General features: G+C 37.5%; 1 protein-coding gene across 1 annotated transcript in view; it reads left to right on the forward strand.

Annotated features, from left to right (window-relative positions):
- Positions 1-13,908, forward strand: part of LOC104488843 (adenomatous polyposis coli protein-like) — a gene marked incomplete at its 3' end in the record, with an annotated part of 33,675 nt that extends 19,767 nt beyond the window's left edge. The window contains exons 3-8 of the mRNA XM_010130933.1: positions 220-421; positions 5,607-5,715; positions 7,351-7,464; positions 12,417-12,500; positions 12,891-13,178; positions 13,819-13,908. Coding sequence (XP_010129235.1) covers positions 220-421; positions 5,607-5,715; positions 7,351-7,464; positions 12,417-12,500; positions 12,891-13,178; positions 13,819-13,908 — 887 coding nt within the window. The remainder of the gene's footprint in view (positions 1-219; positions 422-5,606; positions 5,716-7,350; positions 7,465-12,416; positions 12,501-12,890; positions 13,179-13,818) is intronic.
- Positions 13,909-14,076: the final 168 nt, after the last annotated feature.

Consider the following 14,076-nt stretch of genomic DNA (forward strand, 5'->3'; position numbering starts at 1 on the left):
CGATCATCAGGATTGCAGTTTGGCCACCTGCTCAGTGGAATAGTGTTTTCCAAGTGTACCATTAAGATTGATTTTGTTCACGTTATGTTCTTCCATGGATTTCCATGCAAAACATTTCCATCAGAAACATCATGGAACTAAGAAATTAAGATAGAAATGATCTTTTAAATTTGTGCTGCTGAACTTCAACTTTAAAAATGTTTGATCTTTATTATCCAGAACTGAACTTGGAAAGTACCAACTTTCCTGGAGTGAAGTTAAGGCCAAAGGTGTCTGTGCGTTCATATGGGAGCCGGGAAGGGTCTGTGTCAAGCCATTCAGGAGAGAGCAGTCCTGTTCCCATGGGATCATTTCCAAGAAGAGGATTTATGAATGGAAGCAGAGAAAGCACTGGTTATTTAGAAGAGCTAGAAAAAGAGAGGTAAATTTCTTTATTTATTCAGCCAGTATTGATTGACTTCAATTTGAACATGAAAGTTTACTGGCACACCTAGTATTCAGCTATCATGCACTTGGTTTTGATCACTGGTATATTTATCTTGACAGGTAAGGAAACCAGAAATCTACATTATATTTAGATGCATACAAACCAAAATTTTAAAAATCTTTCGTCATATAGTTTCTGTTGCTTCTTCATGTATGCATTTAATTTTTGCTCTTTGTTGGCTGAAGGTTATTTTATTTTGATTGGCAGATTGTCAGCATCCAAAATATTTAGAGAGAGGGGTGGAGCACCCCAAAACCTCTGTATCTCTTCACCACCGTTGATAAGTGCTGAAACTCTAACAATCTGATGGTGCAATCTCTTTTTTTTTGCAAATGGCTGTAACTACTGTAGCTGGTTGATCAGTTATTTACTATTAGCAGACATTCACCTAGTGATTCTGCTCTCTCAGCAAAAATGTCAGCTAAACAAAAATACTTCTATCTTCCTTGTTCCCATTTGATGCTTTGTGTCGGCAAAATCATGTGATTTCTTTTCTTGGAAGGTGGTGGTATCCATTTAATAGGAAGAACATACTTCCAGGGCATAAAACAGATTTGTAGGACTTTATCAATCACTTACAAAGGAAATGCAAAGTAAGAGACACACAGCTGTTTCCACTAAAGACATCTTTGTATCTTAAAATGAGCCTGACTGAAATCCCAAACGTTTTCAGAGGCCTGTCTGTTAGACAGGGTTTCCTAAAGATTTGGTCATCAACAGCTGCTCAATGGATGGGATGTCAAGCAGGGGACTGCAAAACCGAATGAAGAGCAACACGGTATTTGTATGCCTAATAGCTGTACAAGCAAAAAAATCCACTTTGGAGTCATAGTACAAATGTTTGATGGGTAATAAGTGGTTTATGGGCAGCCCTTCACAAACACGCCCCCCTTTGAGGGCCTTTTCTGCTGTTAATTAAAATTTTTGTATGCAAGAGCTGAAAGGATTTCACTTTTCCTCCGAAATCTATGTCTAGGTCACTTTTGGTCCTATCAGTAAAATGAAAGTAAATTCCCATGGGTCTGTACTGAGCCTCCTCTAGCAGCCTTTTTTTTTTTTTTTCCATTTTCCTCGTTTGTATCACTAATTGTATTTGTTCCATTGCATAAAATCTAGATTCCTGAGGAGGTGTATAAGAACTTATAGTAACTTGGGAATCTTCTCCCACTTGCTCATCCGAGTCTTCAAGAATCTGATTTGTCTGTCATCTTAACAAAGTGGTGTACTTGTTTGTATTATTCCAGTGATTTTTTTTTTACTGCACGCAGTACTAAAATCCCTAAGTGTAGGTAGGATTTTAAGTTATAAATCAAGTGATCTCCAGGTCACTTGGAACAAGGAGTATTAATTTATAGCAGCTGGACTTCTTTAAGATGGTTAGCACATCTGATATATGCTCTGTGATCCTTTCCTGCACTCGCAGATTCTAAGGTGATAATTCTTTCATTATTTTTGGTGATAAAGACAGTGTAGGCAGTTAACTGGTCTTTATTCCAAACAACACTGAAAAAAGGGGATACGGATATTTTAATTTCAGATGAGCTTAGGCGGTGTTACTGTCACAGCTGATGAGACCAAGATTTGTGCTGGGGAAAAGATGATCTGTAGAGGCATAGCGAGATCATATCTGGCTCCATTATTAGTGCAGTGATGGAAAAAAGTGATCTTCTGAGGGGAAGAAAATTAATCAGTTGATTCATTTTACCACAGTGAAGATGAAATTGACTGCCTCTTTCTCGTTTCTTTAGCTCTCCTCTAATTTCAAAGTAAAAAGCAAAGAAAAAAGTAGAGGGGTGTGTGTTTTTAGGTTACGGATTTAGAATACATAATTCATTTCTCTCTGTCTGTTTCCAGGTGTTTTTGGTAAGACACTGTATCAGTAACAAAACTTCTCAAAGCACGCTGCAGATTACTTTTTGTGTTGGTTTGCCTTTTGTAATTTAGTAAATTTAATAATATCACCTTTGTAAATTCTGTGATGTACCACTAAAGATTAAAATCTTATAACTAATTTATTAAGAAAACGTTAGTATGCCTTGTTTATTCCTTCTAGTTTATGCCAGTCTGTTTTTTTATTTTCTTAATGTTGATTTTGAGCGTTTTCTCTGTCTCATGACTTCTTTCTCCTCCAGCTCTTATCTCTCTCCCTTTGGCTGACTGTACGACTTTCCTAGGTCTTTACACTCTCTATCAGCAAGCAGTGTTCCATTTCCAAGATTTTATTATATCATCTGCCAAGTGAAGTGGAAGTATTAATTGCAATTGTAATTTGCAAGTAGTATATAGTTTGTTTCCCTTCTCCCTTTTAGCTGGGCATGGCATTGTCATAATTATACAGAAAAGATTTCCAAAAGCATAAACCAGTTTTCTGCATTTATTCAGCTTCATATATTGTTGGAAGCTTCAAAAATACCACATTAGGGAAGTCTTTCGAAATACCCACCCTTCAGAAAAGCAGTTCAAATTGGAAATTTCTTTTAACTCATAAAAACAGTGTAAAATTCCAAAGGCTTGCTTCATTTGTCTTGCTGCATTCTTACTGATCTTGACAGTATATGACAAAGAACAGGATTTTCTCTGGTACTGTGAAAGTCCTGATGTAAACAATTTTGGGGAATAAAAAGATGGAATAACTGCACTGGGTTTTTCAATCAACTTTTGCATGATCAGTAACAGCTCTTCCACCTCCAGTGCTCTCAAGAAGTTCCAGAAGCCTGAGAAGGAGCAATAATAGTGGTTCGTCTAGTATCTCGTAATTATGTAGCTGTGAGGAGCAGCTTATCAGACACATCTACAGAGACTTGCTGCTTATTTTCAAGGAAATTGAAGTGCAGCCTGCTGTAGTTGTACTAATCCTTCAGGCTTTGTGCTAGGAGACCTCAAAGACATCATTAAAACCTGAACTCTCACGGAGCAGTGATACCAAACTGGTAATCCCAAATAAAGCATTACTCAGAAGCAAAAATGGCACTACTAAATTAAAGGAGTCACCTTCAGGTCATACATTATGCTGTTTATGGGCAGTGACAGTTCCTAGGTTCTTTACTTCCTTCTAGCATCCATTTTGTATGTCAAAACAGATTGAATGACACAGCCTCTCACAAATGGAATACCTTACATTTTACATGAGGAACTTAATCACGTGTTCACTTAGCTGAAAGTAATCCCTCCAGTTTCAACTACCAGTCCTTTGACATCCAGAGGCAGAATTAGTCAGTTCTTTAAAATTTGCAAATCCTCGTATGGTAAAAATATTTTTTATAAGGATTGCAATAGTTATGCTTTTTGAGATTTGATTTCATAAACTGGACATGACCGGTGCGTGGGCACCCGAGGTAGTAAAAAGAGAAGCCAAGCGGAATGCTTGCGTTTGCAGAGATCAGGCACTCAGAGGATGGGCAGGTAGGAGGCTGAAAAAATTACTTCCCTCCATGAGCACCATCTATTAGCTTTTCCTTTAGTCTGTCTAAAGTCTTAAGGAATTCCTGCCATCCCAATCCTTGTGGCTGTAGAATGACTGTTTTCCTGTAGTCCTGCCACAGTGTTACCTGTAACGGTATCGTAATGGTTGTGTATTGCTTCTTTTCTCTGCTTTTGCTTGTAGATCTGTCCGATGAAAAAGCTGCTTGGTGAATGACTTAATGTGTAGTCTTGACATTCTTAAAACAGTTCTGTTTCAACATAACGGTTGAGTCAAATCTGGAGATTTATGTCATTCTGTTCATGTTTAAAAACATTCAGCACTGTTAGATGTGTGTATTTTTTTAGTTTTCTGGAGTCGAAGTGAGAGATCCTGTCAGTTTTAATTTTCCATTTGAACACTGGTCCGGTCACTTGCATTGGGTATGGAGTATAAATGTTAAGCCATCAAAACTAGTTTGAAAAGTTTTTCACAGCAGGAACTAAGCTGAAGAGATCCTTTAAAATACCTGTTTTCAAAATCCTTCTTCTACATGAAGTTCTGACATGTGGAAGAATCATTATCTTCATTTCAAATCATGACTGGGAAGCGTTACCAAAGTAGTCAGGGAAATTTGGGGGGTTTTTTATATGCCATGGATTTGTCCTTAATGACTTAGAGTAATTAGCCATGATGTGTTTGTGTGCTTGTATGCTTTATGTTTGTGTTCATATGGCTCCTGCTCAGAACGACCACAATCCAGGTTTAGAGAGAGGGATGTAGAAGTTAACGGAGCAGAAATAATACTGGGCAGACACAGCTTTCTGTCTTCTGGCTGAGTGCTGATTTTAGCATTTCTGTTAATGATTACAGTGTCAGAAGAAAACTGCTCACAAAAGGCATTTATTAGGAACTAATAAACTTGCATTAAAAAAAAAAAAAGACAAAACCAAAAAACAAACCAAGGGTGTCTTTTCTGTATGCGCCTACCAGCCAGATTTTGCCTGGAAATTTTAATAGATGTTTTGAAAAGTGGTGTAACAATGAACACTACACAACTATATTGATAAAACTTACAACTCTATGAATGTAGTTCATGTAGGATTGATAAAATAATATGTAAAATGACTAATAAAATTTGATGGGAAATACTCTTTTAAAGTATTTTTAATACTCATAGAAATAGCTTGAGTTTGTGTGCTTTACCCATAGTTTTAGTATGGGTGACGGAAGTTAGTAAGGAAACACAGCGAGGGCGGACAAGGTCATTCAATCCAGTAAGGTAATTCAAGGATGTATATGCTCCCATAACATCCAGGCCTCCTCTTAAACATAGTTTGATGCATTGCTCAAAGCATATTGTCCAAAAGAAGCAGGATAGAAGTTAGTACGTGACTAATAACTGGGGTTTGTTTTCACAAAGTGCCTCTTAGCTTTAGATTTCAGAGTGATTTTGTAGAGAAACATAGGTATTGTCCACTTTTATGGATGTGGATCTGACACACAAGAAAGCTGGTGACTTGTTTAGTGCACAGTAGTGGATAGGGTGTTTAACTGGGACCAAGGAACTGCATCCACCTTCTCAAATGTCGTCTTAGTGCCCTCTTCAAACTTCTTTTCTCATTTAACCTTTCTCGTGGGTATCAATGCCTATTTCTGTATGTGCATGTGGTGATGAGATCTTAATAGTGAGACATTGCCCAATCCTGTTTTTAATAGATCTCTTTTGCTTGCGGAGCTTGAGAAGGAGGAGAAAGAAAAGGACTGGTATTATGCCCAACTTCAGAACCTGACTAAAAGGATTGATAGTCTCCCCCTTACTGAAAATGTAAGTACCCCCAGTATGCTTGGTCATTTTATCTGGTGCTATGTTTAGATGCTGTGTATATTTTATGAATTTCATGATGCTCCCTACTATCAGTTCAGTGTAAAACACTTTTTATTCATTATGTGAAGATAACTTAGCATAAATAATGCCTTTTTTCATACATAATTTTATTCATTAAAATTCACACCTATCAGTTAAATGTCAATGATAGAGAGGAGCACTGAAAAGTCATTATGACAAATGAATTACATATCAGTACACTTCTTCTTTAACTCTGTCCCCCAAAGGTCTTTTCTTTATCTGTTTTGTTATTTAGTGGATTCTTTTGAGAGCAATATTAGCCTAAGAGACAGCTTATACAGGACTTTTTAATTCATAGGAGCAAGTGAAATGGCACTGCGCCTGTGTAGATACTTTTGCTCCAAGCTTTTACCTTGGCTTCTCCAAACTATTTATAGTCAAGTCAGCATTATCTGGGATGATGATGATGTCTGATATGCCAGATAATACAGCTTTTCCTGTTGTCAGACCTCAGCAGCTTGGATATATTTGCAGTGCATTCCTTCACACATACAGTGTTGGAAAGACCGGGTTGCCCATCTATGTATACAGAGTCAATACCTTATCCGGAAGCAGTCAGCCTCCTGGAAGTGGAAACAGAGTGGAAACGCTTCCATGACTGGGGTGAAGCAGCTGGACTTCAGCAAATCTAACACTGAGTTAGTTAGTTAGTTAGTTAGTGCTCTGAGCTTATCAGAGCACTGGAACTAAGGGGAGAAGGTCTGAAAAGTATCTTGAGGAAGTGCAGCCCATTCCCAAACCTGTATCTGTGTCACTCTGTCACAGGTTTTGAGACTTTTTCCCCAGTTAGGTGCTGGACTAACTTAGCTTTTCTTATGATTACACTCTTCCTTAACATCTATACTAAATCTCTTGTGGTAATTTATATCCACTGCTAGTTAATCCAGCCACAACAAAATGACATACCTCATTCTTTTTAGTAGCATTTTACATATTTGTAGATGATTGTCTCTTTTTTTTCACTCTTTGAACTGACCTTGGTGAAGTCTTCTGGGAGGACTGCTCTTGGAGACGCGTTTATTTAAAAACCAAGTCATTGTCCAAAACCAGTGAAGTGCTTTGCTCCTGCCTTGAAAAATCTCTCTGTTGGAATGTCATCTTGTAAGCTGTAGTGGTGGTCTTTAATTGAATGCTCGTGCTTTTTTCAGAGGATAGTTAAAAATAGGGTAGATGGCAGTAGGATGAATACCTTCATTATCTGCAGTAATTCGATACTTCTGAATATTTTTGAAAGTGCTGATTCAGATGACAGACACAACAAATTTTTTTGTATGCTGCCATACGTTAGTAGCCAGATGTTCCAGGCTCATGTGATACAGTCTCAGTGTTTATCTATTATATTTAGTTGTTTGTCAAAACATGCAGATTGTCTGCTGGTTGAACATTATGTGACTGCTTTTTAATAATGCAGCCATATTTTAAGGATCTATTATTATGGTTTGTTTATTTATGAAGTTTGGTGTGGAACAGTAATTGTTTTGCTTTTGTTCAGAGAAATACGTAGTTTACATAAAAGTTTTTTACTAAAAGGCCTTCTCTGTACTTCAATTTCAGTTTTCCTTGCAAACAGACATGACCAGAAGGCAACTGGAGTATGAGGCAAGGCAAATCAGAGCTGCAATGGAAGAACAGCTAGGTACTTGTCAGGACATGGAGAAGCGAGCACAGGTATAGTTTGTCTTTATTAGAAGGAATGGGAAATTGGTAGTTGTATCTTAAAACTGCATGTAAACACAGTGATAACTTAGATCATTTAGCCTATCAAATACAAAAAATAGGAGTCAGAACATAGGAAATAACTGTTCAGCAAAATCTATCCTCCTCTGCCTGTTTAAAAGAAGACTTGTGAGTGGGCAAAATTAGACAATTTCTTCAAAAGTTTTTTTGAGTACTTTTAATGAATATTTGCTTATCATTTATTTCCATTTTAGCCTCAAATGAACGTGTTCGCTTCATTTTGCATGGCATAATGGGTTTTTTCATACTTTTAACAGTAGTGGCTGCATTTTATTCTAAATTTAAGTTTCCTTAACCAGAAACTATGTGTCAAGGAATAATCTTTGAAAACAAGGTAAATTCTAATTCACATACATATGTGAATTCACATACATATATTTACATTCAAGTAAATTCTAAGTCACGTATGTATCTGGAAGTTATTTGCTCTCACTAAGAGTTGTTTTGCATTCATGATGAGGACACATACAGTTCTGTATGTAAACCATGTAACACACATTTGGAAGTGTAACTTGGATTATAATTATGTGGAACCTGTAAATGGCATAATCAGTTGCTTGCTGATTGTAAAAACTATCCCTCCATAGTAGCAGAGTGACAGTTTGCATTATTTATTACCTTTTATTTCCAGAGATATTCAGTAACCAGCTGGTAAAATAATCTGGGTTCTCTGTGGTGAATGTTACAAATATAAGTCCTTTCAATAAAAATAGTTGCTTCAAGCTATATTTTCCTTGCTACGTTTACTCAACACAAGATTTTTCTATGCAAGAAATATTTCTAATTAATTTTGTTTGTAATTAGAAAAGCTGCTTGAAATTTTTGAGTAATTTAGTAGGACTTTTCAGAACATCCATATGGTTATAAGTATTTACCAGAACAGATATCCTGCAGTTGTCAGGCATGTACATAAAGGCTGTGTAGGGATTTGTCTCTATAGACTAACTCAAAGAGACCTGAATTTAATCTGCCCCACCAGTAACTGGCTCTGATCTGGAAGCCATATGGCTGTGTTATGGAGGTTTATCAGCAGTGATGATGCCCTGCATGAATTCAGCTGTGCAGCTTGTGTCAGTCCTCAGTGAAGGCAGAGCAAACTCGGTATTGTCTGTGGATGTCTGGTTAGCCCTGTTGAAGAAGAAAGTGTAACAGCATTGACACTAGAACTTCTGGGAATGTCCTCTTGCTGCTAACAAGCTTAAAATAAAGTGAATTAGGTAAGCTAAATAGGTAGGGTACGCTGCTAGCAAAATTCTAAATGCACTCAGGCAGAGAGTAAATGAAATTTTTCAGAGAAAAAATCTGACTGTGGTTATATCACTATTAAAGTAACTAAGTCGTCCCTTGAAGTAACTTCTTCCCTGATTGTTCTTTTTCAACTGGGGAGCTGGGGGCAGGGGGTAAAGCTGCCCAGAAGATGTTGAAATATTTTATGGTTTTCTGAATTAATATTTGCCCATGTGTTTATCACAACTGTGGTACCTTCCGTATATATAGCACCTATATACTTACAGAAATTACAGTGTTTCTATGTAAAGGTTATAAAATAGGAAGTAACTATTTCTGCATGTGCCTTTTGTGAATTTGTCTGGTAGTTCCCCTTGGTTTCACTTTACCAAGGACAGGTGCCAAAAGACAGAGGAAGTCCATTGGTGTGCAAATACATAAAAGCAAATTTCTGGATTATTTCGCTGTGATGCTTAAACATGCAAACTGAAATATTCACATTTGGCAGGTATGGCGAAATTGCTACTTTTTCAACTTCCTCTCTGCACTGTATTTTCCTTCTACCCTTACTGATTGTGACATACAGCACAATGCAAATCGTTGACTGAAGGGAGAGAAAGGCTCAGCTATATAAAGGCTGGCATTGCAGACATCTCTATATTAAAGAGTCCCAAAGATTGTTCTGTGAGAGAGCTGAAAACCTGCCGTTGACCCGATAATTGATGCACTAGCCACCCTCTCTCGTGGACCTCAAAATAATGGTGTTCTCCCTCTTTCATACGTCATGATTGGGCTTTGTTTCCTTTATCCTCCTCATTCTGAAGCGAGATAGCTCACAGCAGCTGTTGATGTTACCTTTTATGAAGATTGCGCACAACCACATGTGCAACAGTTATTCAGAAAGATGCATCGAAAGACTGTTAGCTACTTTAGCTTGTTTAATTATTCACACCAATTTGTACTATTTCCTGAAGTTTATAATTTCACGTGGATAGTTCTTACTTGAAAGAAGAAAAAAAGCACATTTACCCATGTTTTATTTCAACTATTTGGATGTTGTAGGCTATATACTTAATAATAAGTAGAAGCAAACTTAATTTCTGTAAAATATAAAAAATTCCAATTCCAAGACTGAAATCATGTTCACATAGAATTTGGTTTTCCTTCATGCCAGAACAAAAAGAATCTCATCTTTTTAGGTTTAGAGTTCTTAAAATCTCACAAGAAATTGCCATGCTATGCAGAATTTATCCCAAGATCATTAAAAGTTTGCTAAACCAGTAGACCACTAAAGATGCAAGAAAATTTGCATCGTAGAGTCTTGCACAGATGAAGATTTCAGCACTGTTAGATTCATAAAGTGGTCTTGTTTGTAAGTGTAGACCAAGCCGTTAATAATTTTATCTATTATTTGTTTTTAATATAATATGCAAAACAAATGTTTCTTTTGAAGGTAAATAAACAAATCAACCTTTCAAAAACGAAGTGATATTCCTTATTATCATTTCGTGGAAAGTGACTTTTTTTCTATGACCATGAATAGCAAGGAATTTTTTTTTATTAGAATTCTTATTGGAACCAAGAAATCCAAATAATTTGTAACTTTAAATGTTATTTTATCCCAACAATTTTATGTTAATAAAGATGATGAGTAAATATAACAATGAATGGAGATATGCTGTGAACAAATAGGTATTAAAGTGTTGGTTTTTGTCAGGGTTCTAAAGTTAAAACCATTTTGGTGCTTGTTTGATTGTATACCTGTGGTTTTGCATGTTTGCCATTAGGCTGTACTCCTTTGTGGCAAGAAAAGCATTCTTTTTTCTGCTTGTACAGTGTTCAGTACAAAATATGGCGTGGATGGAACTCCTCAATTTCCCTGAAATACAAATAATGAATTTGCAGAAAGAAGAAAAATCTGGTGTTTGAATCTCTAGAGTAAAATTTGGAAGGGTGGATTCAATTCCTGTCCCTTTTGAGGACTCCTTCACTGATACTGGACAAATACGCAGTATTTAACTTTTTTTTCATCTTCACAAAAATTCTTCCCCATATTTAGGTGTGTATGTAGATATGTTCAGGTTCTCTTGATGCCCTTTATGGGTAAGTTGATGGTTATACAGGAAGAAACTCAGTTCAGGCGAAAATCAAGTCATTCTTAAAGACAGTGAGAGACATAATCTGTCAGTCATGCATCACGTCACCAATGCAGGGAATATATTTTCATTATCTTTCCAGTACTTAATAATTTCTTGATCCAGGAGCAAAGCAGGGGATGAATTATCTGTTCAATTCATGTTGCACTGAAGTTGCTGTGTATGCAGCTTTCAAACTTTTCATGACATTTTTTCTTATACTTTGCTTTACGAATTCATATGGAATTTATCGTTTAATGTTTGTATCTTTGGATCTCTACTGAACATTGACGTTTATGATGCTTTTCCCATAGGTGTTTATGATGCAAGTTTCAGGAGTTCGTTCTCTTTTGCGATTATATTGTCTGTATTTCTGAAATGTCTAGGTAACATTGTGCTTCTATTCCATGTGTATCTTTTGGCATTAGCATCTTCAAAAATTCATCTTATTTCCATTTTCAGATTATAAATGTTTTAAGTAAGATTGGTTATAATGCTGATTGTTGCAGTGTCCACTAGGTGCACAGAGCCTTTCCATTTTAGTATACCATTGTAAACATTAATCAGATAGAAGAATCAGAATTTTTCTTTCAAATATGTGTCTGTTCATTAAGCTATGTCCCACAAGGAAATGCTACTTAATCAGTTTGATATTCTGTTCATATCCTGACGCTATTGGGTTAATTATTTTCAGCCCACTTTTAAAGTCAAATAATGACAATTTATTAAATTACCAAGCTCATACCAGAATACATAACTTTATATATTTACTGTTAGAATCATAATGCATCCTGTGCTTCACAGTGCAACTTGTATGGAGTATATGTATCCTGTAACACTTGATTTTTTAATATTACCTTTACTAACCACAGAACGGTTGCAGTGGGAAATGAGTAGCAATATAGCTGTAAAAGACACAGGTTCAGAGATGTCTGTAAAATCCCAGACAAACTAAAGAACCAGTAGGTCATTTTCTTCATACTTAGCCTCTTAGATTTCTTGAGATTTGTAGGAGCAGAAAATATTCAGAGACTGTGCGTAAGCAAAACTTCCAAATCATTATTGTAACTGAATAATAATAGAATTCATTCAGGATATCATACCTTCAAGACATTCTGCAAATACAAAGCTCTCAAATCTCTGTAAGGCACGTAGAATTCTTAACGTTTGAGATGAAAGTCAAGTAACGTGCTAAAAAGATCTGCGCAAAATCTGTTTCAGAAACGGGGAAATTGTGCAAGTTAACCAGAGCATTTTTTTTTTATACCTGAATGTGTGCTGTGTGCTGACTTATTATGTCAAAGGACTACTGGTTTTATTAAAAACCTAACTACTCAGTAAGTTTTAAATGTTTGCAATCATGTCTGTTTTATTATGAAGAATGTTTGAATTACCACATGAACGAAGTAGTTTTGTTTTGTAGTCAGCTGTTTTTGCAAAGAACTCTTCATACTATTATTCTGTACATTAACTAAGAGGGGATTTTGAATGAATTCAAACATGCAAATGCATTCATTTCAGGCGAGGGTGGCAAGAATTCAACAAATAGAGAAGGACATTCTTCGTATACGACAGCTCCTGCAATCACAAGCAGCTGAAGCAGAGGTTAGTGAGCAATTGTTTGCCTTTTTCTGATCATGGTTGTTTGGTTTTGTCTTTGTTTTTGGTTTTTTTTCAGGAAAAACCCAAATTATTTTAATAAAGTGTTAGGCAGGATCGTTTCCATTCGCTGGTGATGTCAGTTAATCAACTTGTCAATATATGCAGGCTCTTGCTTTCTTACTAGTGAACCAAGGGTGGAATACTTGGATTAGTTATCATGCTACTATTTCACTTTCATCTCTAATGATCTGTCAGTTAAAAGTTTAACTTGAAATTTTAGCAAAAATGCCAAAGTGCATTGTATTATGAAGGCTGAGTCTTGGTTTTCGCAAATTAGAACAATCGGTTGTACATGTCTTTTTAAATGTGAATTTCTGATAAGCACTTTCATAGTACACCTTCGTGATCAATAATGAGGAGGGTGATTTGTCTAGCTCAGAAGTGTCGCTGGGGTTAAGTCAGCCCAAGCCCGGCATCAAAACCACAAAGGAAGAGACACAAGTCATTGTCACAGGTGACTCCCTTCTGAAGGGAACAGAAGGCCCAATACGCCGAGCTGAACCACCTCTGAGGGAAGTCTGCTGCCTTCCTGGGGCCTGCGCTAAGGATGTGGCAAGAAAGTTTCCTTTCTGTGGCCTGTACAGCCCACAGGCTGTTTGTCGTCCATTATTGATTTTTCAGGTAGGCAGCGATGAACTCGCAACAAGAAGTCCGAGAGCAAACAAGAGACACCTTGGGATGACTGGTCAAGGGATGAGGAGCACAAGTGGTGTTCTCTTCTATCCCTCCAGTTGCAGGAGTTAGTGTGGGAAGAAACAGGAAGATCCACCAGACCAATACCTGGCTCCGAGCCTGGTGCCACCAGCAGGACTTTGGGTTTTTTGTTGATGGCTCGGTTTACATGACACCAGGCCTGCTGGTGACAGACAGGGTACCCCTGTCTCTAAGGGGGAAGAGGATCTTTGCACAGGAGTTGGCTCATCAAAAGAGCTTTAAACTAGGTCTGAAGGGGGAAAGGGGTGACGCCAGGCTCACTGGAGATAAGCCTGGGAGGGGCACATCAGTGTTTGTGGGACAGTGTGCTAGCGAGCTCCTTAGGTCTGCCATAGCACTGGAGGTAGGGGATGGAGTGACAAGTGATAGCACAGACACAAGGGACACTGATGAGCTAGGGATCATGGTAGTGTCCAGGAATGGTGAGGTAGGAACCAGGCCTTCTTCCCCAAAAAAGGAGATGGGATCAATAGCCCATCTAAAATGTATCGGTGACAGGATCAGTAGACCAACTGAATGAGAGTTGTATTGTATGGTGTATATATAGTGTGTTGTACCAGCCAGTGCAGAGCCCGTCTACACCAATGCCCACAGCATGGGCAACAAGCAGGAGCAGCTGCAAGTTGTTGTACAACAGGTAAACCATGAGGTAGTTGCCCATGGAAACACAGTGGGATGATTTGTGCAACTGGAGTGCTGTGTTGGATGGCTATAGACTCTTCGGAAGGGACAGGCCAGGAAGCAGAGGTGGTGGAATGGCCCTGTATGTTAGGGAGTGTATTGATTGTCTTGAGCTTAAGGATAG

Source organism: Buceros rhinoceros, unplaced genomic scaffold (genome assembly GCF_000710305.1).
Source record: "Buceros rhinoceros silvestris isolate BGI_N320 unplaced genomic scaffold, ASM71030v1 scaffold622, whole genome shotgun sequence".
NCBI lineage: Eukaryota > Metazoa > Chordata > Aves > Bucerotiformes > Bucerotidae > Buceros > Buceros rhinoceros.